Source organism: Aythya marila, assembly GCF_965140915.1.
Source record: "Aythya marila genome assembly, chromosome: 2".
In the NCBI taxonomy this organism is placed as follows: domain Eukaryota; kingdom Metazoa; phylum Chordata; class Aves; order Anseriformes; family Anatidae; genus Aythya; species Aythya marila.
The window spans coordinates 21,067,508-21,093,584 of NC_139043.1; the positions used below are offsets into that span (position 1 = coordinate 21,067,508).

Consider the following 26,077-nt stretch of genomic DNA (forward strand, 5'->3'; position numbering starts at 1 on the left):
TTCTCTACTGTAAACATATTCATCTGTTTAACTAATTATTTTATTTCCATATATCTACTCGAGTTAGTTTGGCAAGTGTGCACTCTGAAGAAGCTGCTGTCATAGATTAGTTGTCAGAAACAACATTTTTCTACCTCTGACAAGTTTATTTTCCAGCTCACCTTCTACTGCTGAAATCTTGATTCTTCCAGTCATGATCTTTTGTTAACAATAATCAGCAACTGTCATGACATAAAACACTGCAATCTGCTCACTGCTTATATTAGGAGGGCTTTTCTTCTCAACCCCGTTGTCAAATTACACACAGTGAAGACTAATGAAATAATTAATGAAGTGTTCGCTAACTCAGGCTCACTTAAAACTTGTCAACCAGCGGTCTGTCTGGCTGGCTGTGACTCAGCCCAGGTATCGCTAGCAACCACAACTGTCCTTTAAGCATCTGCAGCTTTGCTCTCTCCATTAGTGCCAGAAACACCAAGTGAGCTGCTTACACACTGCGTGGCACCATTTATTCCAAGCCATAAACACTACCTACAATACAAATAGCCTCATCGGTGGGCTAAATGTAAGCTCAGTTTCCAAGTGTATCCTGAGCCACGTGGGTCCTTGTGTTTTCAGGTGTTAGCTCCAGCTTTCAGCCTTGTGTGTGCTGCTTAGGAAACATCAGGACTGGTGCTTCACACCCATTACCTATCCTCCAGGTCTGGCATAAAGCAAAACAAACCGCTTGCAGTTTTTTTGAGAAGATGAGGCTCCTTACACTATTTAGATATTACCAGATTTCTAATAATTAATCTCATCGGATTTCAAGAATTCAACAGCGCGTAATACTTTAACCGCAATGCAGAGGTGTCTCTGGAAAGACTTCCTGCACCTCTTGTCTATCATATACCGAAATAATCTTGGAAAATTGTATCTCTCCAACATTTCCTACCTTTAACATTATTGTTCTAAATCCAAAATATACCAGCTGATGTATGGATTGCATCATGTCAAAGGTTCACATTTGTTGGCTCTTTCAGATTTAACTCTAATCTGTATCTAGCCCAGTGCACCCACACAGAGAGGGTGAGGGTACAAAGTGTGCCACCTGAAAATATATGTTCTCTAATAACGAACAAATCTATGTACATTTTTGTTACTGCTAAAACAGATCTTGTACTTTGGATTTGTAGTAGCATCCCTAAGATATGACCACTTAAATAAAGATGGAAGGGTTAGAAGAGGAATAAATGTTTGAGGCAACCTGGTAACAGAAATGTACCAGCTACTGAAGACAATGATTAGATGCTAACCTGAAGGAAAATAAAACATAAATGAATTGCAACAGAAAATTTAAAGGAAATCATTAAAAAAATCACAAGATATTGTGATCTTTCTGAACTCAATGTTGAAATATTTTTCATACTCCAGAATGTTCAAAGTTTTGTAGAACACAACAGCCACTTTCCAGGATAATAAGTGAACTCTAGATTTGACCTACAAGACCAAACATTTTCTGTCTTTCATACATATGAGAAACATCAGGACCAGACTTCTTTCTGATTCAGAACAGACTTTGTCTGGGTCAAGAGAGCACATTACATCATATCCCTCTCCAAGCTATTTCCTCCTTGAGCGGAAGCAACAAATTGTGAACCACTGGTTGCTCTTTTATCTACTGCTGCAATACTGAATATCAACACAAAATATGCTTGATTTGCTCACAAATCCAAAATTCTCAGAAAGAACGCCTGAGGACTAAAAAACCTGCATGAGCTCTCTCCGGTGTCAGAGACTTAACATACTCCATCTTATTCTCAGGGCCACAAGGTATTTCAGGCAGAAAGGGGCCTCAGGACATCTGAAGTCCAACCTGCCCCCAAGAAGCCATCTCATCTCCAAGCTGGACAAACCCCGGTCCCTCAGCCTCTCATTGCAGCACAAGGGCTCGAGCTCCAACCTTCCAGGAGCCCTCTGCTGAGTCCACCCCAGTTTGTACATATTTTTCTTTTTGGGGGGCATCAAAATTGGTCACACTAATCCAGATGTGGTCTATGGCGTACTGAGCAGAGTGGGGTGATAATTCCCCTGGATGTAGCACCTGTGCTTCTCTCTGTGCTTACTGCACAAGATGCTGTATTCAGGAGCTCAGGATTTTAGATGAATCTGCAGCTTTGGAAATCTAACAAAATACTCCTTGCAGAACTTGCACCGTGGCAAGCCTGTATTTCTAGCTGTGCTACACAATAATCAGCTCATTTAAAAATGTTAAGATTAACAAATCACTGTAAAGTAACATCACTAATATGTTACTAGCATCAAGCAACTTTGGAACACCACATCCCTACCCGGCTGCTGGTCACAGAGGACAAGACAGCCTTCAGCACCTGCAATGATGACAAACTCAAGAATGGAAATCCCAGGTCCCAAAATATGTTGTGCTAACTCTCACCAAAGAAATTAAAACAAGTCCATGTCCTCCCTGCCAATTTTTGGCCTTCTGGAGCTGCACTGGCCAAAGGCTGCCTTTTCCTCTTGTTCTATTGTTCAGAAATGAAATTAAATACATTTGGTTATGCTGATTTAAAATTCATTATTTCCTTCAGTTTATGAGGGAGTTTTATGAGTTTCCTCCAGTTTCTGCTTAAAAAATTGCCACCAAAACCTCAGTGGACGCATAGTATATGTGTTGCTAGGCCAGAACTCAGGTATCTTCACACTCAACCCCCCTGGAATACTCTCCAGAGACACAAAGCTGGCTTCCTTGGTCAGGTTAAATCCAGAAGTCACCAATAAATGCAAGATGCATTCCAGTTCATCTCTGTTTTGGAAAAAGGAATTTAGTAACTCATTTATTTATTATTTTACATTTTTCCTTAACTGATTTAAATAAAGCTAAAGCAGTTGTTACAAAGTATTGTAACTTTTTATTTAGAAAACCAGAACTTCTCCCTCCAGACATGAGCTTTCCTTCTTCCATCCTTCCTTCTGCAAGAGTTAATTCAGTCTGTAATCAGTGGTAACTCATACACTTAGCATCCCCTTTACTCTTAACGTTTCTGAGTTCACAGGGGGTGAAACAAAAATTACAGTTTATTATTTCTCTCTTCATGGAGAATAAAAGGAAACGCGTGTTGCTGAACTTGGCACAGTAACACAAATGTGCTCTTTTATAACCTTTCGTGTTCTGTTGGCTGTCTGCAGGCTTGGATCCTTTTGTGATTTCAAAAGGCATCATGTATTTTAAAGCTCTGTTCGTTTTCACAATCAGGATAGCCAATGATCTCAAGAGTAGCTCCTTCTTGTTCCCCCCTTGATCACAGTAAAAAAGATCTCATTTAAATGGAATAGCATTTTATTCACGCCATAAAATCTACCACAGAATTGCAGGGACAACGCTGTCAATTGTCACAAGGCAAGCTGATCCACAAAACATGTTGTGTAACCGGCAGGACTAATCTCTCCCACCACAATTACAAACACAGATGTCCAGGTTTATTTAAAATAGCCGTAAGCAAAACAGCATAACTCATGGTTAGTTTTTTTACCATTTTTTTTTCCTTTTTTTAATTTGCCTTTTTTTTTAAATGTATGCTTATAACTGGGAGGCATTTGATTACAGAAAGTGCTCAAATCTTCCTAGTCCTATGCTGACAAGGCCACAATGGTTGGAGGAAATGGTATCAGTTGGACTGTATTTTCTCCCTCAATACACTAAGAAGAGCCCTATCTTGACCATTTCCCAGATGTTCTTCTCTGTGAAATCCATCAAACCTCTGAATACAAGTTGATCTGAGAATTCTTTTGTACTAATAAGATACGGCTGAGCAAAATTATTCATTTTTCCTTAAAATTTACATAACTGATGGGGAGAGGGCAATAACATCCATGCATGCACGGCAAAACTCATAACCAGAAGGCAAAGCAGGTTAAATTATTAGCTGGTATCGACAAACAAGTGTATGTGATAACTAGATTAAAAAATCATTTTCTTGCTGTTAAATTTTAGTGGAAAGTCAATCAGCAAAAGCATAATTTCACATATGGTATTAGAGTCTTGTACAATGAGCCTTATGATTTTATTTAAGCATCTCTGAAGGCCACCCATGTTCCTGCCAGGATGCCTGTATAACAAACAACAGAATTATAGTGAACAATAAGAATTATTCCATCTTAGAAAGACCACAAGATAATTAAGGAAAGCAGAACACAACTTTCTTAAATACAAGTGGTAAACCACAATATGATATATATGATAAATTGACTATATTTGAGCAACAACCTAATACCCCTGTCCTTCAGTTCTCTCTGTATAGGTTCATAACCATGTTTATATAGAATGCATATGAAGACAAAAGAATTAGGATTAATTACAGATCAAAGGTCTACAGTCTCAGACCTATATAAGGCATCTTTCAGCAATGGGAACTAAATCATTGGCAATTGCTGACTTCTGTGAGTGAGTTTTTATTCATACCATAAAACATGGGAATTTCCATTTCAATGCCATCAATATTTCTCTATAGCCTATATGCTCTGAAGAGAATCACATGAGAAATTAGGCTGGAGAGGACCTCTGGAGGACATCTAGTCCAACCTCCTGCTCAAGGCAGGGCCATATTGAAATCTAGGTTAGGCTGCTCAGGGCCTTGTCTAGTTGAGTTTTGAAAATCTCCCTGGGTGGAAATTTTGCAACTTAATACATAATTTTCCTTGTTAACCTCCTATACCAAAAATATATATATAAATGAACTCTAAAAGTAATCTAGCATCTTAAAATAATAATTTATGAAGTTAAATGACATTTAGCCTCACAATTTATCTTGCTGAGCAGCTTGCACATGCAAAGAAATACAACTGCATTGAGTTCAACACAGCCACTTTCATTAAAGCCAGCTTCATCACATAGAAAAAGCAGTCACTTCCAGTAAGGAAAGTAAATATCTCATGTACTTTTGGGCAAATATAGATTATAACAAGACATGCAAGGACCTTTTCCTTTCAATCTTGAGCTGTTCCTTAAAGGAATACAGTCATATTATTATAATATAATACACTAATAATAGTTATACATGTGTCAGCTTTGCTTCTATGAACCATCTACTATTTTTCCCTCTGCTTAAAATTCCTGTAATGGTCTAACTGACCTTAGACTTAAGAATTCATATTAGTAGGAAACTTTTTTTTTTTGGACCTGTGCAACAGCATTACTTTGCTTGCACTAATACACAAACACTCTGATTTGAACAAATTCTTTTTAATAAGAATATTTGCTGAGATATTTGGAACAAAACACAGCAACTGACTTAAAAAAGGACAAAACTGTATTAAAAATGATGCTTATTAAGTCCATTTGACTTGTTTGCAACTTTTATCAGAGCAATAAAACTATACTGCATATCATAAAAGAAGACAGTACATTATCCTAGAACTGTAAATGCCTAAAACTGTATGGATATGCAATCATGTATTGCTAAGTTAAAATATGTAGATTCACATTGTGTTATAAATGAGAAAGAAACACACTCAGAACTTTTCAGGGCTTTCATTCATTCATTCCTCAGAGAAAAGCTTCTAAAATTGCTGGTTTTTACAGTCCTGTAATTACAGTTGTCAAAACACCCAAGTTTCACTAAATTTTCCCCTGCAAAAATCCTAGTTATTAATATGGTCAGACACGCACAAAATAATAAACAAGCTTGTCATGGTTAGCATTACCTGTTTCTACATAAATAAAAGATTTGCTGAAAGAAGAATTAGTGATTCTTATAGAAAATGCAGTAACTATCCCCAGCATTTTGTGATTCCTATTCATCAGCTGAAGTTGCTATCTGGGAAGTAACACATAGCCTGAGTAAACAAACAGTGCTTCATTTTGTCAACCCAATTGTTCAGAGCTTGTTTATTATTTATAGAAGGCAAATCTTCATAAAGACAGATGCCCATAGCTTTGTTAAACAGCTGGATGGATTTTTCTAGGATAGACTTCCTGACAGCCAGTATTGAAGAAAAGTAAGTAATAAGTTTAATCTGATAAGTTGTTCGGAACTGGTTCATCAGACCTACTTAGCATAACCGATTGGAAAACAAAATTCTATTTCCATCCAGGCATGAACACACAAACTCAACTGCAAAAGAAGAAAAGAAATAAAGGGAATTGTGCCTGAAAGGGGTGAACTTCCAGATCGCATGATCTGAAACAGATTTTTCTGGCTTTTGATTCACCTGTGTGGAAGGTTCCTATCAAAATGATGTCAGACTATATTCAGCCCGCCTGCCAGGAGTGTTTAATCTAACTGTCATAACTACTGTGGTGTTGAAAGGTCAAGGGAGCAACGAGCGATCTAGGCTGCCAGACACAGCATCATACACTGTAGATGGGAGAAACAGAGCTGCACTACCCGAGATAGAGCATCTAAACCAGGCAGTCTGCCACAGCAGGCAGCCGGGCACGTACGGCAGACAGCATGAACATGCCTTTGTGACTTTAACTTCCCGTATGTGCTGCAGGGGAGTCACGATTTCAATTTTTCACATAAAACAGCTTATATGTGTACCCCTTTCGCTAACTCCCATCTATCCATGGACTAAAAAACACAGAAATCAAAATGCATGTCACAAATACTTAACTGGAGAACAGACTTTAAAATAACTCTATTTTTAGAAACACCACACTGGGGCCCCTGCAAATTCTGGAAATTTCTTGTATCATATCCATGCACAGCACATACAAGTCCCATTTCTTTAACAAGAGACATTCAGGTTGCCTGCTTCTAAATAGCTGTGACTTTTCTGCATAGGGTTCCACCATGAGAGTTATAAATAGTTATAAATTAATGACTTAAAACAGGCGTGACATTAGTATCTCTTACCCACAAGACTTCTCTAACTAGAGATGTCTCCTGACATCTAATTAAATATGAAGTATGAATGTATGTGGCATAACAGGGAGCAAGTTGTAAATAATTCCCCAAAGCCTGCGGACCTATATACACACACATACACAGATGTGTGCAGGGAAATCCAAGCCAATTCTGCATTGTTGTAGCTACGTAAATCAGAGAAGCACAAGGAATTAGCTCATCATTAGTTCTGTGCTGCTGTAGCCAGCTTGGTGCCTCTCCTGCTAACGTTTGTTTTGGCTATGTTACACTCCATTCAAATTTGTCACTGAAAAATAGCCATTTTTTAAATAGCGAGACCTGTACAGCAGATGACAATACAGAAGGGAAAAACTCGGTTATTCCTAATCATGAAGTTATATTCAAGGACAGGTTGGCTGTGGCTTTGAGCAACCTGGTCTGGTGGGAGGTATCATTGCCCATGGCAGGGGGTTGGAACTGGGTGATCTTTAAGTTCCCTTCCAAACCAAACCATTCTATGTTTCTATGTTTGCTTGTGTTTTCTTGTAAAAGTTCATGCTGGTTGACGTCACTGAGGTAAACTGTCCAGAAAGAGATGTTGAGCTGTGCTTTGCCAGATTTCAAGACACCACAGAACCACTGAACAAATCAGTAAATATTCTTCCTAAAAGTACAAGGAATATCACTGAATTACTCAAAGGTAATGGTACTTTATCATACATTCATACCACATTTCTGAAAACAAATCTACACAATCACAACTGAATAAGTGTTTTCAATACCTGCCCCTAGTCATGACAGGCTTTCTGGAACACCTCTGTTTTATTGTGAGCTCATGCACTTGGTTTTGGCTGGCCTGGTTTGCCTTATCAGAGATCTGGGACACCGAGAATTTACTTTAGTTTTCTGCTCCTTTGTTTTCACTTGTATACAGATCTATTGTTAATTATGAAGGAAGTCAGAGACCGTGTGGTTTCATCTAACACGTAAAAACAGTAAATTCTTTATGAGATCAGCTGCAGTAGGATATTTCACTTAAAAAAAAAAAAAAAAAAAAAAAAGTATTTGATACTTTCTTAAATAAACTTGCTAAAGAAAAATAGTTCTGTATTTTACACACACACAGATTTGTACTTTTCCGTATTAGTAAATTCTCACACAAAAAAAAAAAAAAAAAAATGGAACAAATTACAGGCTTAGATCTAATATTAGCTTCTCCTTTAACCAGGTCCTGAGCAAGGCTTCCTCCCGTCCTTCCTGATGCTATCTGAGACATGGAAAAGGAGATGCGAGGTACAGGGCTACCTCGTGCAGTTTGATGGAGGGAACACAGAGACGGGGCTCTGCACTCATGTGCAGTCCTTGTGGGTTTTTTTCCCCATGAGCACTTAGTACAAACTGGGAGAAAAAAGTGAGAAGCAAAGAGGGAGCTATGAAAACAACATGAGGATGCTCACCCATAGTTATCTGTGTGTGCAACTTGAAAATACTTGGTTTCATTTCATTGTTTTTTCCTTCATAACTGTGCAATGAACTGCACTATTCCTGCCAACCCAGGCCAGCCTGCACACTCTTCATCTCTTCCCCTCGCCTCCAAAAACTCATATTTTCTAGTCCTTGAAGAAGGAAGGATACAACTTCTCCCTTGCTACTGGATCATCTGGAGTTGGGCAGCGTGGCTGGTTTCTAAATGCCAGAAACCACTTGGCCTTCTTCACTTCCCATGGCTCCCTCCTGTGCATGCCTCGGTTACAAACCTGTTTCTCAGCTATGGTGAGCTACTTGTGTCTCATTTCCACAGCAAGAGGTACATTCATTGCCTTCAGACACTCAGCATTAACCTGGTATGAAAAGGTCCGGGTTAATTTTTGCCATCAATTTGCCTCATATTCGCTGTCAGAAATCCCTGTTACTATAAGTTAATTGCAGATCCTCGTATTAAGTTTCAGAGAGCAGAGCATACTCCAAGACACCACACTTAGAAACAAATGAGTTACACTCCACGTGAGGGATGGCTGAGCTACAGTCGACAGGCTGGCATGTGCGTCATGATGGGGAGATGGAGGGAGGGGAAGGCCAGACACAGTGTGCATCCCTCTAATATTTGGTGAAGGGTCTTAAGAACAAGTCTTACAAGGAGCATCTGAGGGAGCTAGGGTTGTTTAGCCTGGAGAAAAGGAGGCTCAGGTGACACCTTATACGGGGTCCTCAGGGGAGGCTCTGTACAATTACCTTAAAGGAGGCTATAGCGAGGTGAGAATTGGGCTCTTTTCCCGAGCACCAAGTGGTACAATGAGGAGAAATAGTCTCAAGTTGCACCAGGGGAGGTTTAGGTTGGATATTAGGAAAAAAATCATTACTGAAAGGGTTGTACAGCATTGGAAGAGGCTGCCCAGGGAGGTGGTAAAGTCACCATCCCTGGAGGTCTTCAAGAAACATGAAGATGTAGAATGTAGTAGCATGGTTTAGTGGTGGACTTGTCAGTACTAGGTTAAAGGTTGGACTAAATGATTTCAGAGGTCTTTTCCGACCTGAATGATTCTGTGATACTATTCTATTCTAATACACTGTCAATAATCAGAATGGCTCCATTTTCAGTCAGTAAGAATCAAATTATAGAAAGGAGACAAGAAAAATATACGAAGATTGCTGTCATTAATAAAAAAAAAATATCTAATTTGGCACTACAGGAGGTTAAACACTTGTTTGACTCTGGGGAAAAAATATTTTCAGTACAATTGCACAGATCATTAACTGGAAAGCATGCTGTGCACCCTGGCAGTAACACAGAAGTGACCATGACCTCTCTGTGCATGAGTTTAGCACAGTTTTCCTCCTCAGCATTTCACTGTAGCAGCTGACACCAGTTCAGGGGCTGTCCCAGTGCATGCTTAGAGCCCACAGCTCTCCCTTGGGGGAATCCCAGAGCTCACATGCAATGCCTAAAGCACAGCTGAGACATCTCCAAGCTAGCTGTGGGGAATGATGCCATGCAGAATGACCCTTATTTTTCCAATTTAGGAAAGAAAAACTGTATTGCTTCTCCACTTTGGCTGCTGCAGAGGATCCACGTGCAACGGGCTGCTAAGTGCATCTATTTCACAAACCCACATCCAGCTCTGGCTGTGAACACATCTTTCACGTAGCGTTCTTCTCACTAAACACCCTGTTTTAGGCATGAATAACTAACTTCATTCCTAGTACATGCATACATCATTTGCAGTTGCAACTTAATCAAATATCAGCATTTGATATGTGTAAGGCCAGTAACTTTAAAGCAACTTACCAGCCTTAACAGGTTAAACCTCTATCATTAAGCGAAGAGAACCAAATATCGTCTAAAGTTTAAAGGCAGCAAACCAAAATGTCAAGTGATTTGTCTGAGGATAGACAAATCACAAGTTCAGTTTTCTGTCCTTTCAAGTCTGCCCTCCAAGTTACTCTCACGTGTGCCTCATGACATATTCACCCGACACAAGATGTTGCTGCCTTAGGCTGACCTAAGATAAACAACAAAAGTCTTTCCAAATCTCAGGGTTTCATTTTAAGTATTCTCCCACAGGTAATTTGCAGAACCGTGCTTGCAATTCGAGTGAGTGAGTTTCCCAAACATACAATCCTGATGTATGATTTGTAGACATGGCATGGTCCTGTGTAAATCTGCAATATAATTTAAAAACCAACAAACACAACATTGCTCAACACTGATATGTGACTCTTTCCATTCGTAACAATACCCTGATTATCCTTTCTCCCTTTACTCAGTTTATGAAATAAGGTAATTAACAATGACTCAGAATAAACACTGAAAATGCATAAATGTGTTTGCCTGACCGATTTCTAGGACTTACAATAGCAAGTTTCTAAAATAGGTGTGTTTTTTTTTCCCCTTTTTATAGCAAAATTAGCCCTGTAAGCAGTATGCCTGCTGCAAATGGAATCAGGGTTTGACTGATTCACTAATAGCACTCAAAAAGCACCTATTCTCAGTTGGAATATTAGACTGCTGCAAGACCTTCCACTCCTTCAGAAATGTAGCAGACAGACTTTCATACTTCTTAGCAGAACAGGCTGCCCTGCAGGAACCATAACTGGCATCTGTCAACATCATCCTTAATATTCTACGCAAAGTGCTCCATCCTGCAAAAGGACATAAGCAAACTCCAGGGAACTGAAGATTTAATTTAAATTGACAACTTCAAAACTTTTGCTTGGAGAATTCAAGTGACAAATGCTGGATTTATAAGACAAACAGAACACTTGCTCTGGACCTCATGAACGCATCACCAAAATTATAAGGAGGTTTTTACATTTCTCCTACAGATATTTTCATAGAGAAATCTATGAAGAGTAAATGATTTTGAGAATCAAATTTTGAGTTTATTCAGTTAAAAAACAGCTATTTTTCTGCAAAAGTTTGGAAGTTGCATGTGATATTTGAGAAAATGTATTTCAGTAGTAGTGTAGCTAAAAGTTAAAAGGAAAAAAAATGTAAAGGAGAATACTGTTCAAAGTACTGAACACCAGATATAATTTCTTAAAAGCATGATCCTGTACCTATATGCTCCATCACCTGGCATGTATTTTACAAGAACTTGAGTAAACAAACCACTATTACTCCAAAAAAGAATTAGAAAGCTATCAGATGTTTTTCTGGTGTTTCTACCCCCTTTCTCCCCCAACAGGCTCATAATATAAAGTAATATAGATGGTATATAGATGGCCTGTCACCTTTGTCAAAACACCATTTATCTCTAATTGCAAGAAATTATGAGTATTTCATTTTTGTGATACTTCTAAAATTTCTAGAAATAGTGTTTACTAACAAAGAAGTAATCATCAAATTTACCAGCAGTTTTACTCATTAGATCTTGGTCAATCTTTAGATAGGCAACTAAAGAAGAGCAAGAAGCAAACTGTAGGCACTGCAGTGCCAAGTGGTGAAAGTGTTTTCCATTTCCCTGTTTGTGCAGGTTATTCAGTCCTCTGAGCTGCACTGCCCTTTCCCTTTACATTTACAGGCCTAGCTTTTCTTCTGATGGAGATCTTTTGTGTTTGCCATCTCCCTCATCCCACCAGGCTATTCTGGGGCTGCAGGACTTTTCAACTTTTGTATTGATTTTTTTCCACTGGGTAGAAATAATAGTAAGTAATAATAAAGACTCATTGGTGCAGAAAAAGAAAGCAAGGTGCCTGCAAACACACACTCCAAGTGTTGATACTGCTCCTTTGGGACAAATTCTGTTGAAGCAATAGACTATTAGAGCCTTTCACTTCAAATTATTTCTGAAGACAAAGAAGAAACTTGCATGCCTACCATTTTGTAGCGGGAAGTTCAACAGATACAGTTCAAACCCCCTCTAAGTTGGGTTCAAAGGGTTAATGCGATTAATGGGGACAGAGAAGGATAGTGTTTTAAACTGTGAATTCAGTTATCAGCACTTTATCTCAACTGCAGAGGTTTTGGAGTAGTTAAAATGAACTGCAGTTCTGAGGAGTTAAATCTTTTCCCAGACCACCACGCTTTCTCCTAAACTAGCACATACCCTTCCCTTTGTCATTTCATTTTAGATTGGCTATAAATTTAATGAATATTTACATGTAAATAAATATAAATTCACCTAATTGACCTCAGGAAGGACATATGAAACCAAAAGGGAAGGAAATTCAGTGATTTTCATTAAATGAGAAATTACTGAGAAAACTCCTCCCTACTTCAGAAATACGCTGCTACAAAACACCTTTTCAACAGTCAACCTGTCTTCAGAAGAAATCTGAATTAATCCAAACATGGTGCCTGAACATCCTGCTAGCAGACAGCCCAATATCTCTACCCCAGAGGGATGCAGGGAGACACCGACATGTCCCAGACCCGATGACAGACAGACAAGCAACCCCTGACAGTCTTGGTTTGTGCACCTAAACCCGGGGGCCTAGGAAGACGGCAGTGGTGGGACACGGCTGCAGATAACCTACGGCCTGCACAAAGCTCACCCAACAGCAGGAGCAGAGGATCTGTGGCTGTGGGAAAAGCCCTGCTGGGCCAAACGCAGTCCATAGTGAGAGCCAAGCAACCCTACATTTCCCTTATCCTTTATGTAGTGACTAAAAAGGCTGTTTGGAGTAATTTTCAAATGTTTTTGCTCTGGGAGGTTAATGCTGAGTATGATTTACCAGACAGCCATGAAAAGGAGTTCCCACTCTTCATTGGTTTTGACGAGCTATTCCAATTCTGTTCTGTTCCAGAAGTTTATTTTGCAAACAGGAAATCCCTACACAAAAAAAAAGTTGTAGCCACAAATAAGATAGCTTGGCCTATAGCTTTTTATGGATTCCTCTATTTATGAAATAAAATTGCTTGCTAGACTCGAACATTTCAGCATTTCCAGTTTATGGCACAAAAAAAAATGTTTATTCCATCAGTTCTTAAGAGGTTACACATTTTACCTAAAGTGCTAAAATGCAATGCTAAAGACATTTAATATCCCGAGTCAACATTTATGAAAAAATAAGCATTCAAACAGGAGAGGACAATAGCCACATGGTTCTATCAAGTCATTTTAAAAAAATATTTCTATTTCATGATATGAGCAATTTTTTTCTGAATTTTGAGTCGTTCTAAACCCCAGCATTGCCTTTGATATCTGATCTTTAAGTAACATTATCTTTGTTTATCCAAGGTTTGCGGGTAGTACACAAATTGAGTATCAGTGCTGACAGGTATCTAGACTTATTATGCACTCAGAATTAACTAATAGTGGATGTTTGTTTATGCACTGGAATAAAAAGAAAACCAATGAGGTTTTCAAAACCACATGCAAAACCTGGATGTACCAGTCTAAATAGCTAAAGTTATGCTGTTGAAGTTAACTGAGTTGGAATATCACTTCACGTGCTCCTGTTGCTTCAAACGTGTACACACATAGATATACAGGTGTGCATATGAAACACACAGTGGTCAAAGAGAGAGTTATTCAAGGGCTGGGCTTCTAAGAGGGCTTTATTGAATTCCTTTAAGAGAGAGTTTAATCACGCAATGTTTAATTTTATTAGTAATCTTTCTAGGACAAAAGTTACATTTTACTTTCACAGCTAGAATGTCTCACACTCATTTTAAATTGTCTGAAATTTATAGTGAACTTTAAACAAAATCTCAAGATTCTTCATTGTCATTCTTTTCACTGTCTTTGTCCTTCAGTGATTCATAAGTAATTGTTTGTGTGGGAAGATAAAACAAATGCCTTTTCCACAGCGCAGAGCATATGGCTTCATGAACTACAGATCTGTACAAAGAGAAATTTTCCATTGATTCTAGGTTTTATTGAACAATAAAACTGTTCTTCAAGCTTTCATAGGCCATCTTTTCTATTTTTGGTGATTTTAAGAATAGCCCCATTACAATCTTATCACTGAGTAAACAAACATCTTGGTAAGTTTGGCTGCCAAAATAACACTAAAAAAAGCAGACCCGTATTTTCCCCAGAATAATCTTGCTTAAAAGAGAGAAAAAAAGATATTTTGGTATGGACTTAATGAAACATTTTGTTTGGGCAAAGCAATAAACTTTGGTTTCATGGACCTCTAGAGATACTGAAGGTAAAACAAACATACACACACCAAAACCCATGCAATTCATTGTGGACTTCCTACATTTTTCTACTGATGCCACTTCACTTTGCTTAATTACGTGGAAGAACTGGAATGCGATGTCCCACCCGCCTGGGACAGGTGTCTTAAACATTAAACTATTTTCTATGACAGAGAACTTCTATATTTTTAATAAAGTTGAAACAGTATCAGGACAAGCGATTGAGCGATGCACTGGGCTCCACAGCCCTAGCACCATTCTTCAGCTATTTAGGCGACTTTCAATGTACTTGAATATTTCAGACCCAAAGCTCCCACTCCCTTTACTAAACAGTAACTGCAAAAGGTGTAGAGGAACACTGAGACTGCAAAACAAAACAAAAACAACCAATACAGATTTGCAACCCTTTACACATAACTACAACAATGCAATGGAGTAAAGAAAAACAGTCTATTAAAAGCTTATAGTTGGAAACTTTCTTGCTTGTCTACTTTTTTAAACAATCAGTGAATCTGCAACATAATTGCTGTAATGCCATGTTGTTTACTGCTTTGAAGAAACCAAGCTCTTTTCAGTTTCCTTGCTTGGTCTGTGAAAGTTTGTGTGACTTGCACACACAAATGAGTTCAATGTGCAGACAGCTGCATTTAAATTATTTTCCTCAACAACTTCTTCTACGTTTCCTGCATCTCAAAAACAGAGCTGTTTGGCATTACAAAACAAGGGGGAAAAAATCCAAAGTAACTAAATTAATTCCTTGAAATGTGTTGGAGAACCCAGAACGCCATAAAAGGCGCTTTCATACTTCAAAGAACAATTTCAATAATCAAAACAAAACATTTGCAACTGCAAGTTGTATGCAAAGAATGTGCCGCTTTTTAACATGCGAAATTTGCTTTGCTTTCCTATAGCAAAGTTCATAAACAATTCCTTTGGTCTCATTATTTTTCTCCATAGCTCCTCAGGTCGTGCCTTGGTCACGAGTTGTGTGGGGGTGGAAGAATCCATCCACGCCGCTTACAACACAGCGCTTGAGCCTCAGGCTGCAAAACTGCAACTTTTATGTCAGATACCAATGCTATGCAACAATGCGGAGTTATTTGCGGTTTTCTTCTCATCTCCTCTTACATCACCAACTAATTTAAAGTGTCATTTTACACTAATGCTGGAGTAAAAACAGCGTCAGATCTTAACACGGGTGTGCTGCGGGTTTTTGTTAAGCTAGCTCTTATGATGGACGTAACATTACATCACAATGGCATGTTATGAACTGGACAAAAGAAATGGCTTGGCAATGCTCCCACAAATATACAATTAAGGTCAGCTCTGCAACCCACTTGTAGTCCATCTAGAGTGCAAAGTCTGAGAAGAATTCTCAATTATCTGGAAGTGCAGCCCAAAGTCTGGCTAGCCTCATAACAGCCAGTATTTTGGTATTTTCAGCATCAATAAACGTGACAAGGAAAGGAAATTCAGTTTTAGCTACCAAGTAGTACCTCGCTACTTGAAGGACTTGCAGAGCAATGCCACTTTGCAAAGCAAACTGGCGAGTACTAAGTCCAACCACAGAAAGCAGAGCACCAGCAGAATTTCAAAGCTGCCCGGTAAATCCAGCGTTACAAGAAACCGTAAGAAGAAAATCCACGCGTTCTCTTACCGCTTCGTATTCCTCGCTGCCAAAAAGGTACATCGCTACCCCTTCCCGGCCGCCCCGACCGCCTACGGCACCGGCTCCGACTGCATCTCCAACTTCTCCGCCTCAGCCAGGCGGGCTCTGCCCCTCGCTGCCCCTGCCTGTGCCGCCGCGCAGCTGCAGCTCCTCGCTGCGAGCGGCCGGGGAGGCGCTGCCCGGAGCCCCGCGGCGCCGGGGGCCGGGATCGGGATCAGGACCGGGACCCGGATCGCGATGGGGATCGGGACCGGGGCGGCCCGGCGAACTCCTGCCGCCTGTCAGGCGCCGACTGGCTCCGCGGCTGCGGCCTGTGGAGGGGCAGAGCCCCCCGGGCCCCGCTGTGGTGAGGGCAGAGCCCTCGGGGAGATGGCGGCGGGGCGGCCGCGGCAGGGGGGAGAGAGACGAAGTGAAGCAAAGCGAAGTGAAGCGAAGTGAAGCGAATCGCCCTGTGAGCCACAGCGACTGCTTGAAGTCGCAGGAGGTGGAAATCGGGTCTGGATTCCCGAGCTCACCTAAAGGTTGCTCTGAGTCCTCTGAAGGCTCTGCAGAAAGCCTGGGAGGTATCTGTCCCGCTGTTTCTCTCATAAAGAAAAAAAAAAAAAAAAATCATTCCAGGATTGTTTTCCGTTGCTATGTTTCACTCCATCGCTTCCTTCTGCTGATTAATCCCAGATTGCTCTGCTAGAGAAGCGTGGTGCAACTTAATCTCTGTAGCGTGATGGCACTCAGGTACCAGACAACCTGTGCCCAGCACCCTCCTGGTACAGGACGTGGCTCCAGCGATCCCTGCTGCCCGTGGCAGGGACACCTGAGGCCACACCTGGCTCCTGCCCTAGCTCCAAACCAGGTAGAGAGGAATGCCCGAGGAAAGGCAGGCAAGAAAGGGGAGAAGCAGCCAAAGAGCAGGGTAAAACACCAGAGACTAAAAGTCCTCGGAGACTGATTCACTGCCAGCATTCCAAATATCATATTAAAACAGCACTTTAAAAATGTATCTCATTAAAACTGGTTTAGGAATACAAAATAAGTCAGGTATATGGAATTGCCCACTGTTAGAGGCTGACCTCCACAGCTGGGAAGAGGCCACCAGTTGGCATCGAGTAACAGCTTTAAAGCAGCACTAGGAAACCCATATCCTCCCTGCTCAACCCTCTGATACGAGCTCTTCCTTAGAGCTCATAGTGCTGCTGGCAATATATCCTGTACTCAGGACTATACATAAACTCTAGGAAAAATTACTAGTGTTGTGAGCATGTAATACCTGAAGAAAATAGATGTGTGTGTATACTTACCCATATATATATATTATATGAGTGTAACACACAACGTACCATGATAAGACACCATGAACACACACAGCACTGAAAAACAGTTTGTCTTGCTTAACTTCTTTGTCTTCCACATAGAAAAGAGGACCAGAGCTCTTCCCTAAGAAAAACACCAAATGATGCACTTCAAGTATGGTGTAGACATCTTCCCCATTCTTCCTCCCCCAGCACCCTGCTTATTTTAAACAGATCTTGACTATCTCAGTTTCTTTGCATGAGTTACAATACTCTTCTCTCAATCTGCCTTCGCTGTCAAAACAGACCTTTGGGCCTCTGTTGACTGTATGTGACATGATTCATAAATCATGATTTAAGTTAGTGTATATATTCAAATGCAGAGTTAAAACCAAGCTAGGTACTCTTGGAAAGAGCAAATTAGAGATCAGAAGATATTAATTTTCTTTCCTTTCACTATCCTCCAGCCATATGTTTACAAAATAGCAGTAGTTTAATCTGTCAGCCAAACCGGTCACTTCACATTATATCAATTGCGAATTATGCTTCAAACAAGGAATATCATAATATTGTGTTGCCACAAATAAACAAAACATGCACCATTCCTGCATCAAGGTAAATAACAGCTATAAAACACTGTTAACAGAATGCAATTATCACTCATCCAAGACAGTTGCCACTACTGATGCTGAAAGAGCATGGTTACATACGCTTATTAATTTGAACATAATTGTCTCAGCTTTACTGCACAGCTTCTTAATGTGAAACCACACCTGTCAATACTAGGCAAAGGTAGTGTCATCACCTATTACTTTACTTGTCTCATACAGCTCTTATAAGCAATTGAAAAAAATAAAAAAAAAAAAAAAAAAAAAACAGAAAAAAAAAAACAAAAACAACGGAACTGTCACAAGTGTTCCTACTATCAAGAATAAGGAAAGCATATTGCTCTCCATGTATTAAACAATTGTGGTGATCTTTTTCTGAACAGTTTCATCAGCTCCTGTACTTAGGGCATGAATATGAAATCAGGGGGCAGGGGGGATTACAGTTCACATACACTCAGCAGAGACTAAGGGCTTTATTCAGACTGTCACCATAAGTGACTTACATGTCACAAGCAATTCTCACTACCGACAGTACAAGCAGCCAGAGTCTGGCAGCTTGGACGGTAAATAAGCTGAATTGCTCATTGCTCTCTTGAACTGAAACATCATGACAGGTACCCAAGTCTATCTTAGGGCTCCAGAAAGCAAGTCTGTATATAGCTTTTATGGTTCAAGAGTTAAAGTCTGCAAAAATGTCACCCCTGTTGAGGATGTTTAAACTTATAACAACATGTGAATGGCCTCCACTCCTAGTCCATGGCTAAGTGACAGCAGTGGATTTTCTCTGTGCATCCCTTCTCTGGTGGCTCAGTGTGGCATGGGACTGGACAGCACTTGAAGGACAGTGTCTCTCCAGTACTGATCCTTGCCACAAGGCAGTACAGATGAAAAATCTCAGGATCAGTGTAGAAAGAGTAAGCACAGAAGTGGAAATGGCAGAGAGAGGAGTGGGTTGGAAATGGGAATCAGGCAGTGATGGGACAGCAGCAGTAGTGGGAATGGGAAGGTAAAAAAAGAAAAAAAAAAGTGCAGAACTAGGAAAGTAAGCAGCGTGCCCTACAGGAAGGACACACTAAAAGCTAGGCCAGCAGACATATGAAGATTGACTGATAAAAGTGTTCAAGGTAGGGCATGGAATCCAATACGATTTGGAAAGACCTGCATAGCTAGCTGACTAGCCTAAAGCCAGGCTAGGATAACCAGGGAACAGGGGAATACCGTGGAGCAGCTCAGAAAGATGCTGACCCAGAACTGGGATGCCCGAGGAGAACTGCCTGATCAACCAATTAGGGACTACCTAAAATCCTATAGGATAGAGAATTCAGCAAGAAAGCAAGTTTAGGATATCAATGGAGCTGGAATAAACACAGAGTGACAAAAGGACAGAAACAGCTCTGCAAAGAAAGAATGTGGAAACAAAGCAAAAGAGTCTGCCACAGTGTGGAATTACTCCTCTCCTCCACTGGTACCTTCCAGCATGACACATGCTTTTAAGTATGTGTGACAAAGAGCTACACAGGAAAACAAACACAACTTGATCCAGACTGCACCTTAAGATTCAGCCTTCAGACTAAAGAAAAACAAGCTACCTGAAGGCTTGGCCATGAGAGTCAAGACTATAGTCTGAAATGATGAGTAAATCACAAGAATAAAAGAAATTATCTCTTAAGTGTTCTAATGTGTTCAATTACTTGTAGAGTAGTCCTTACTCATCCATGGAATCAAGGACAGCAGTAGCAATATGAAACATCTGTTAATAAAGGTAAGCAATCTAAACCATAGGTGTGTCAATGAATGTGGACTGTTTGCTCTGTTTGTTTTTGTAAATTTTGTTCCTTTCATACAAATCTATTCATGTGTATAATCCCTAATGGGAAGGAGTAAAAAAAGACAGAGCCAGACTCTTCTCAGTGATTCCCAGTGACAGGGCAAGAAGCAATGGGTGCAGATTAAAATACAAGAAATTCAGATGCAACATCAGGAAAAAAAATAATATATTTTTCCTCTTACTGTAAGTGTGACTGAGCACTAGAACAGGTTGTCTGGAGAGGTTGTGGAGTCTCCATCTTTGGAAATACTCAGAAGCTGCCTGGACCTGATCTTGGGCAACCAGCCCTAGCTGACCTTGCTCCAGGCAGGCAATTGGACTAGCTTATCTCAAAAGGTGCCTTCCTACCTCAAGAAACCTGTGAAACCATAACAAACTTGTATATATTAAAAAAAAAAAAAATAAAATCTAGTTCATGCTGAGATGTTATTGATTCCACCCCTTGATTTTACTTTTGAAAGATTAAACATAATGACTTTTCAAATTGTCTAGGACAGCATTCAACTCCAGTATTTAAACTCTGACCCATGTCTTTTAAGCATAGCTATGAATCGTCTCCACTATAAATAACCTTGTATATCATACTACTTCAACATAGTGCCTTTGGGAAAACAAACAGAAAAAACTGCTGACACGGTTGTCAAGGTTAATAGACTAAACAGACGCTCCTTGATAAACACAAATCTTTCAACTTGCATCCAGTAGTAACAACTATTTTTTCCTTCAAGAACTCTAATGGAAAGCAATTGACTCCCTCTTACCTAATTCAGATTCACATTCAAATCCCAGTGAAGAGCATCAATAGCTTGTAACTTTCTTTTGCACAGCTAGCAACAGGAATTTTCTTGTAAACACAAGGAGTGCTTCATGCTTAAGGGAATGTTGGCAATGTTCCTATTTTCATTTTTCATTTACCTGTGGCAGAAAACTCCAGAAAATTCATTCCCTTTCACATACAAGACTGAAGAACAAGAGCTATTTCTCTTCAATTACCTGTCTTCCAAACTATCCTCTCCTGCATCAATACTACATAGGTGTTTAACAGTGCTACTTAAATTGGAAAACGATAATTAGCAAGTAATTTTTTCATTTTTTCCAATGAAATTTAGCAATTTAGCTGTCCCATTCATTTTCTCCTATGGTGCTCACTAAAACTGTGGGCACTGCATTTACATTGGCATAAACTGTGCCCAATTGCATCTCCAGAAGTGTTATTGATCCATGAAAGAGCTACCAAAAGAAACTGAAGCCTGTGTGTTCCTGTCCTTAGGAATGTTTTGAAGAATGGGTCTTCTTCAATTCCTATAGCCAGTTACTTCTTGAATGAACTACCAAAGCAATCAGTGTCCCAGTAGTTAAAGCAACAAGGAAATGAGACTGTGTTCTAAGAAGTATCTGAGTACTTTATGGAAGTGGATCGGACGCTCCCAGCAAAGGAGACTGGAAGCAAACTAACCCAGAAGAGTTAGAATTGGTCAGAGAACCACGCTGCTGCACGAAGGCTCATATCCTTTCACTACCAGTACATAATTCAGCCCCTGCTAAATGTTCCTATCTGTAAATTATGGTGGGAGGGGAGGACAACTCGACACAGACCTCTTCTTCCAGTTCTCTTGGATAACACCTTCCTTTCTTTTTAAAGCACCTCCTGAAAATACATAGTTTGAATCAATTAAAAGGTTCACTGGATATTGTTTTTTCTTAGATTTTCATTTCAGAAGTGTTGGGCAGCATCCCAGAATATGATGCAGACTCCAAACCACAGAGATGCTCTGCACTCAAATCCAGAAGACTTTGTATTTCTTTTCAGTGTATTGTATTACATATACATAAATTTAAAGTTCACTCCTTACATAAAAGTCCATACACTACATAGGATATTTTTAATGTTCTACATATGGTGTACATCTGAAAAAGGGTTGATAAGTAACATTTTATTTGATGAGATACTATTTCATTCAGGTATATTACTAAACAATGGCAACTAAATGAAGATGCCATAATTAAAGACCTCTTTAAGATTATTGTCACATCTTAGATCCCCATAACAACCTTACAATTGATGAATAATAAAGTTTGAAAGTATGCCCATGGAACTATTGGAAAGCCATTTCAATTTTATTTTTAAACACTGAAGCTGCTTATCATTTGCAGATTGTTATTGGTTATTATGGTTACCATTCTCTAACACAATCCAATCTGCCTGCAGTTTTCTATTTCAGGCTACAGCAGTGATAACATTAACAGCAGACTAGACTTCTCATCTTGCAAATATACATACATTCAGGGCACATGCTATCTCCTCCTGCATTAGAAGATAACATGAGCATGTTCTCAAAGTGTCACAGAAATAACAAGCTACAAGTGGCTGTCATTCTTGCAGTCAAATACTAAAACATTTAACCCAACTTGCAATGAGAGTCAGGAGGAACATAGCAAAGTTTTGGTACCATTTTAGTTTATTATAGGTCCTCTGCATCACCCTGATATTGGAGAGGTGTTATGAAGGTGAAAGATTGGTCCACAGGTGATTGTTCCCATATGTGGGCAAGATTTATTTGTATGGTTTTGTCTGTTTGTTTTAATATAGTGCAGTCATGGGGAATATCATATTCTTTCAGTCTTGCAGCAGTGAAGCATAGAGAATGGGGATACAAACTTGAGGAGCAAGTCAAGTGGTCAACATGCCCTTCCTGGTCTAAGACACGTGCAACTCAAAGCGTAGCCAAACATTTCTGAAACAGCTGTAACCTTTCTCAGAGCTTTATGAGGCTGGGGAAAAAATAATTGCAAGAAGAGAAATGTATATGCTTTGGAGCACAAGAACAGCAATAATAAGAACCAATCTTTGAAGTAAAATATATAAAATCTATACAACTTGGAAAAAATAGCCTGTGATGGCTAATGTTCCTTAGAAAATACAGATTTCCACTGAAAAAATAGCAATTTAACTCTTTAAAGTCACCAGTACATGCTGCTGATCTGCTACATCAAATGCTACATTAAATTAAAACTGGGATTTATTCCCAGTGAGAGGCTTTCAACTCTCATATATGGAACATGTCTGCTCATGGGTGCACACTATATTTCAAGTGCCTCAGGCAACTTGATGATCACCAAACACTGACCTCCCAGCGCTAGTGACTGAGGAGCGACTGTGGGAATCCCTTCGGCTTGTAGCCTTGTACAGAAGCCACCATGAACTGCTATATTAACTACCTCTGCCACATCTCCACATCCTGAAAATTATGCTAAAGTTAGAGGTTGTCCTCTGGGTCCTCAGGACATTCATTTATCAAGCGATATTTCACAGTGGAACAGTCCAAGTGCTGGGTCCTTTAAAACTGTTTTGTTTTTTAAAATGAGGCACTAATTCATATACCAAACCCAATCATACCTTAAAGTCATATTTATAAAAGTCCATGTAAAACTTGAGCTATTGATAACTCTGCATTCTGTTCTCATTTCAGAAGCGAAAGCATATCTGATTAGCAGAGCTATAACAGCAGGCCACAGAAGGCATTTTGGCTCAATTTGCTTTTGTTTATTCATTTTTGGCACAAGCCATCATTCCATATTTCCATCAATTTAAGTTATTGATTCTCACCAAATGTGGTTTCTTTGGCCTCATCATGTCTTCAAATCTCAGTTCCCATTCCTAATTTTTACTATATTTGTAATATTTCTGGTGCCTGCATTTTTGGCACCCCTAGAAGCGTTATTAATTATGTTTAATTTTTGTGAGAACTGGTTTGTACAATTTAACGAGTTCCAGTGAAATGAGTTCTGGTGCAATGCAAAAGCTGGAAAAACTCTGCTCGGCAGAAAGGACTATGTATCACTTGAGACCCACTTCAGAGCTCAGAATAGGAATTAAGTGGAATTTAGGCAGCATATGTGCTGTTGTAATGACCTCTCGCACCTCTGAGTATGAATGTCACCCTGGCACTGCAGAAACATACTTCAGTTTAATGAGCAGGGAGCCAGAAGCATAACCCTGGCTAATAGGAGCAGTAACTATAACTCTCAGTGTGTTGCGGTGAAAGCAGAGTCAGAACAAGCAGTCTGCTAAGTGAAGCGAGAAGTTAGTAAGGTAATGGAGATAATTTGAATAGTTAAGTTATACCATGCACAGATTTAATGCAATATGTGAGAAAGGCATTTTCAGAACTCCCCTGATGAAATGCAGCAGGTAATATACTTGCAGTCCTGCTGCCCTGTCCACCCTAATTAACAGAAATCTCGTTGGCAGGGAGTAAAAGTGTTAGATCCTGAATATAAGGGATAGGGTTCCAGAATCTTTCCTCTCCTACACTGAAAATATATATATTGTTTCCAAGTCAGTTATATTCTTTTAGATCAGAATAAATTTGTGATTTTTAAACTACAATTTTCTGTTTTGTACATTTTTTTAATTCCCTGTTGCTACAATTCACAGTTAACATTGATTAAATAAGTGCTTCAAACATCCTGGTTCTTCAGTGTTGTCTTTGCTGAGAATTCAAAATGTGTACCTCAAACTATATTTCTCTACTGGGTTTGCCTTCTTAACCTGAGACTGCAAGGTCATGATCCTCTGAGAGAGGCTTTTGAACTTTGTACACCTCAGCTGGTCTTTTAAAGGTGAACCTTCTGGTGTTTCAGCAGACATCTCCACACATTTTTCAGGTTCAGATATGTGACACTAAGGTGAGTTTGGTGACGACTTCTGCAGTCACCAAGAAACTCCTACTGAGTACAAAAAGTTTACTAAACAATTGATTTACTACAATGACAACAAAAAGTGAATATCATAAGATTCTAATCAAATACATAATTGTTTATCTTAATATGGTAGTAACCTATAAAAACATTATTTTAATCCCAAGCTACATTAATTTCTCCTCTCCTATCATCACAAAACTGAACCTAAGGAGTTTATCATGTTGGGCATGAGATGACCTGAATAATGGATTTACACTAAGCCAGCATCAATGCAGAGTTGCTTTTAAAACTTAAGAAAAAGATTCTCTCAAGCAGTTCACTTCAGAAACCTTAAGCTTCTCCGCCTGAAACAAAAGATTTCTGCAATTATGCTGCTAGTTACACGAAGTCTATACAAATTATAACAAAGCTGAGACTCATTTGAAAGCACAGCAATAGAAGCTGCTCATATTTTCTTAACAGAAAATATCCAGCCAGAAAATATGAAAGCCAGAAATATCACAATGTTCTGGGAACTCACCAATTTACTTGAAATCTGGCAGAAAGTTCTCAAAGTGCTTAGCTTGAAATTGACTTTTATAGCATTCCACTGTAGCATGAGCTCCTGAAACTGTTACCTAATTAAGCACATTGGTAACTCATTCCTTGTACACAGTGATCCTGCTTCCAAGATGAGCTGGAAATAACGTTGAAAAGCAATACTTAGACTTCAAATCTTACATTTTTGAATACCTTATATTACAATCTATTAGTTTTTAGAGAGCAAATACTGACAAGATTACTCTTTCAAATCCATTTTTTTCCATTGTTACGATATTAGAAAGGAAAAAAAAGGAAATATATGCCTATTTTATTATCATATAATAATAAAGTGTATGTGGATATGACAAAGAGAAACCACCAAAATCTTTCAAATGAAACATAGCTACTGAGTGGTGCTTAAGTAAGCAAAATCATAGTCTCTTCATAAGGTGAAAAACAAAGCCTATGCATGTCTGGGTCTCACAAATTTGCAAAGAAAAGCTTTGACCAAGTACAAATTGCATGGAAATGATGATGCTTACTTTACTGAGGACTTTGTCAGACTGAGAAGATGCTGAGTGAAAACTATCGCAATGGGAGCAAGTCCTACCAATGACACACCTGGATAAGAACAAGCCCATTCAAAAGGAAATTTAACTTTTACCAAGAATTGTTATCATATCTTAAAAAATGACTTTCTGATACTAATAGTCTACAAATTTAGTTTACTGTCAAATTAATAATTTTTAAGCAACGAGTATTCTAACTTGTCAATCTGTCAGCATCTTTTCAGCAGCCTCAAAAGATTCAGAGAAAAAAAAAATCCATTAAAAGACTGCAAAATGCAATGTATCATTAATGACGAGCTGCAGAAAAACAAGTTGTTTTGTGAACAGCAGAAGTAATGAAGCCTGGTTTCCCACTCACACCTCCACAATACCTTTAGCTCGCTCTCATTTCCCTACACACCACATGCTCTGCACACTCAGTTCCCCTCCCCTCACCAAACTTCACTTCTCTTTCCATG

The 26,077-nt window shown here is 39.3% G+C and overlaps 1 protein-coding gene across 7 annotated transcripts in view; it reads right to left on the reverse strand.

The window, feature by feature from the left end:
• CACNB2 (calcium voltage-gated channel auxiliary subunit beta 2) overlaps positions 1-26,077 on the reverse strand; it is a 246,102-nt gene that overhangs the window by 91,474 nt on the left and 128,551 nt on the right. Inside the window, exon 1 of one of the 7 annotated variants that reach the window (XM_082753054.1) lies at positions 25,049-25,175. The exons of 5 other annotated variants lie outside the window; for them this stretch is intronic. In XM_082753054.1, coding sequence (XP_082609180.1) covers positions 25,049-25,126 — 78 coding nt within the window. In that variant the 5' untranslated portion in view covers positions 25,127-25,175. Of the gene's footprint in view, positions 1-16,090; positions 16,228-25,048; positions 25,176-26,077 lie in introns of those variants that run through there. One more of the 7 variants, XM_082753057.1, reaches the window with a different exon arrangement.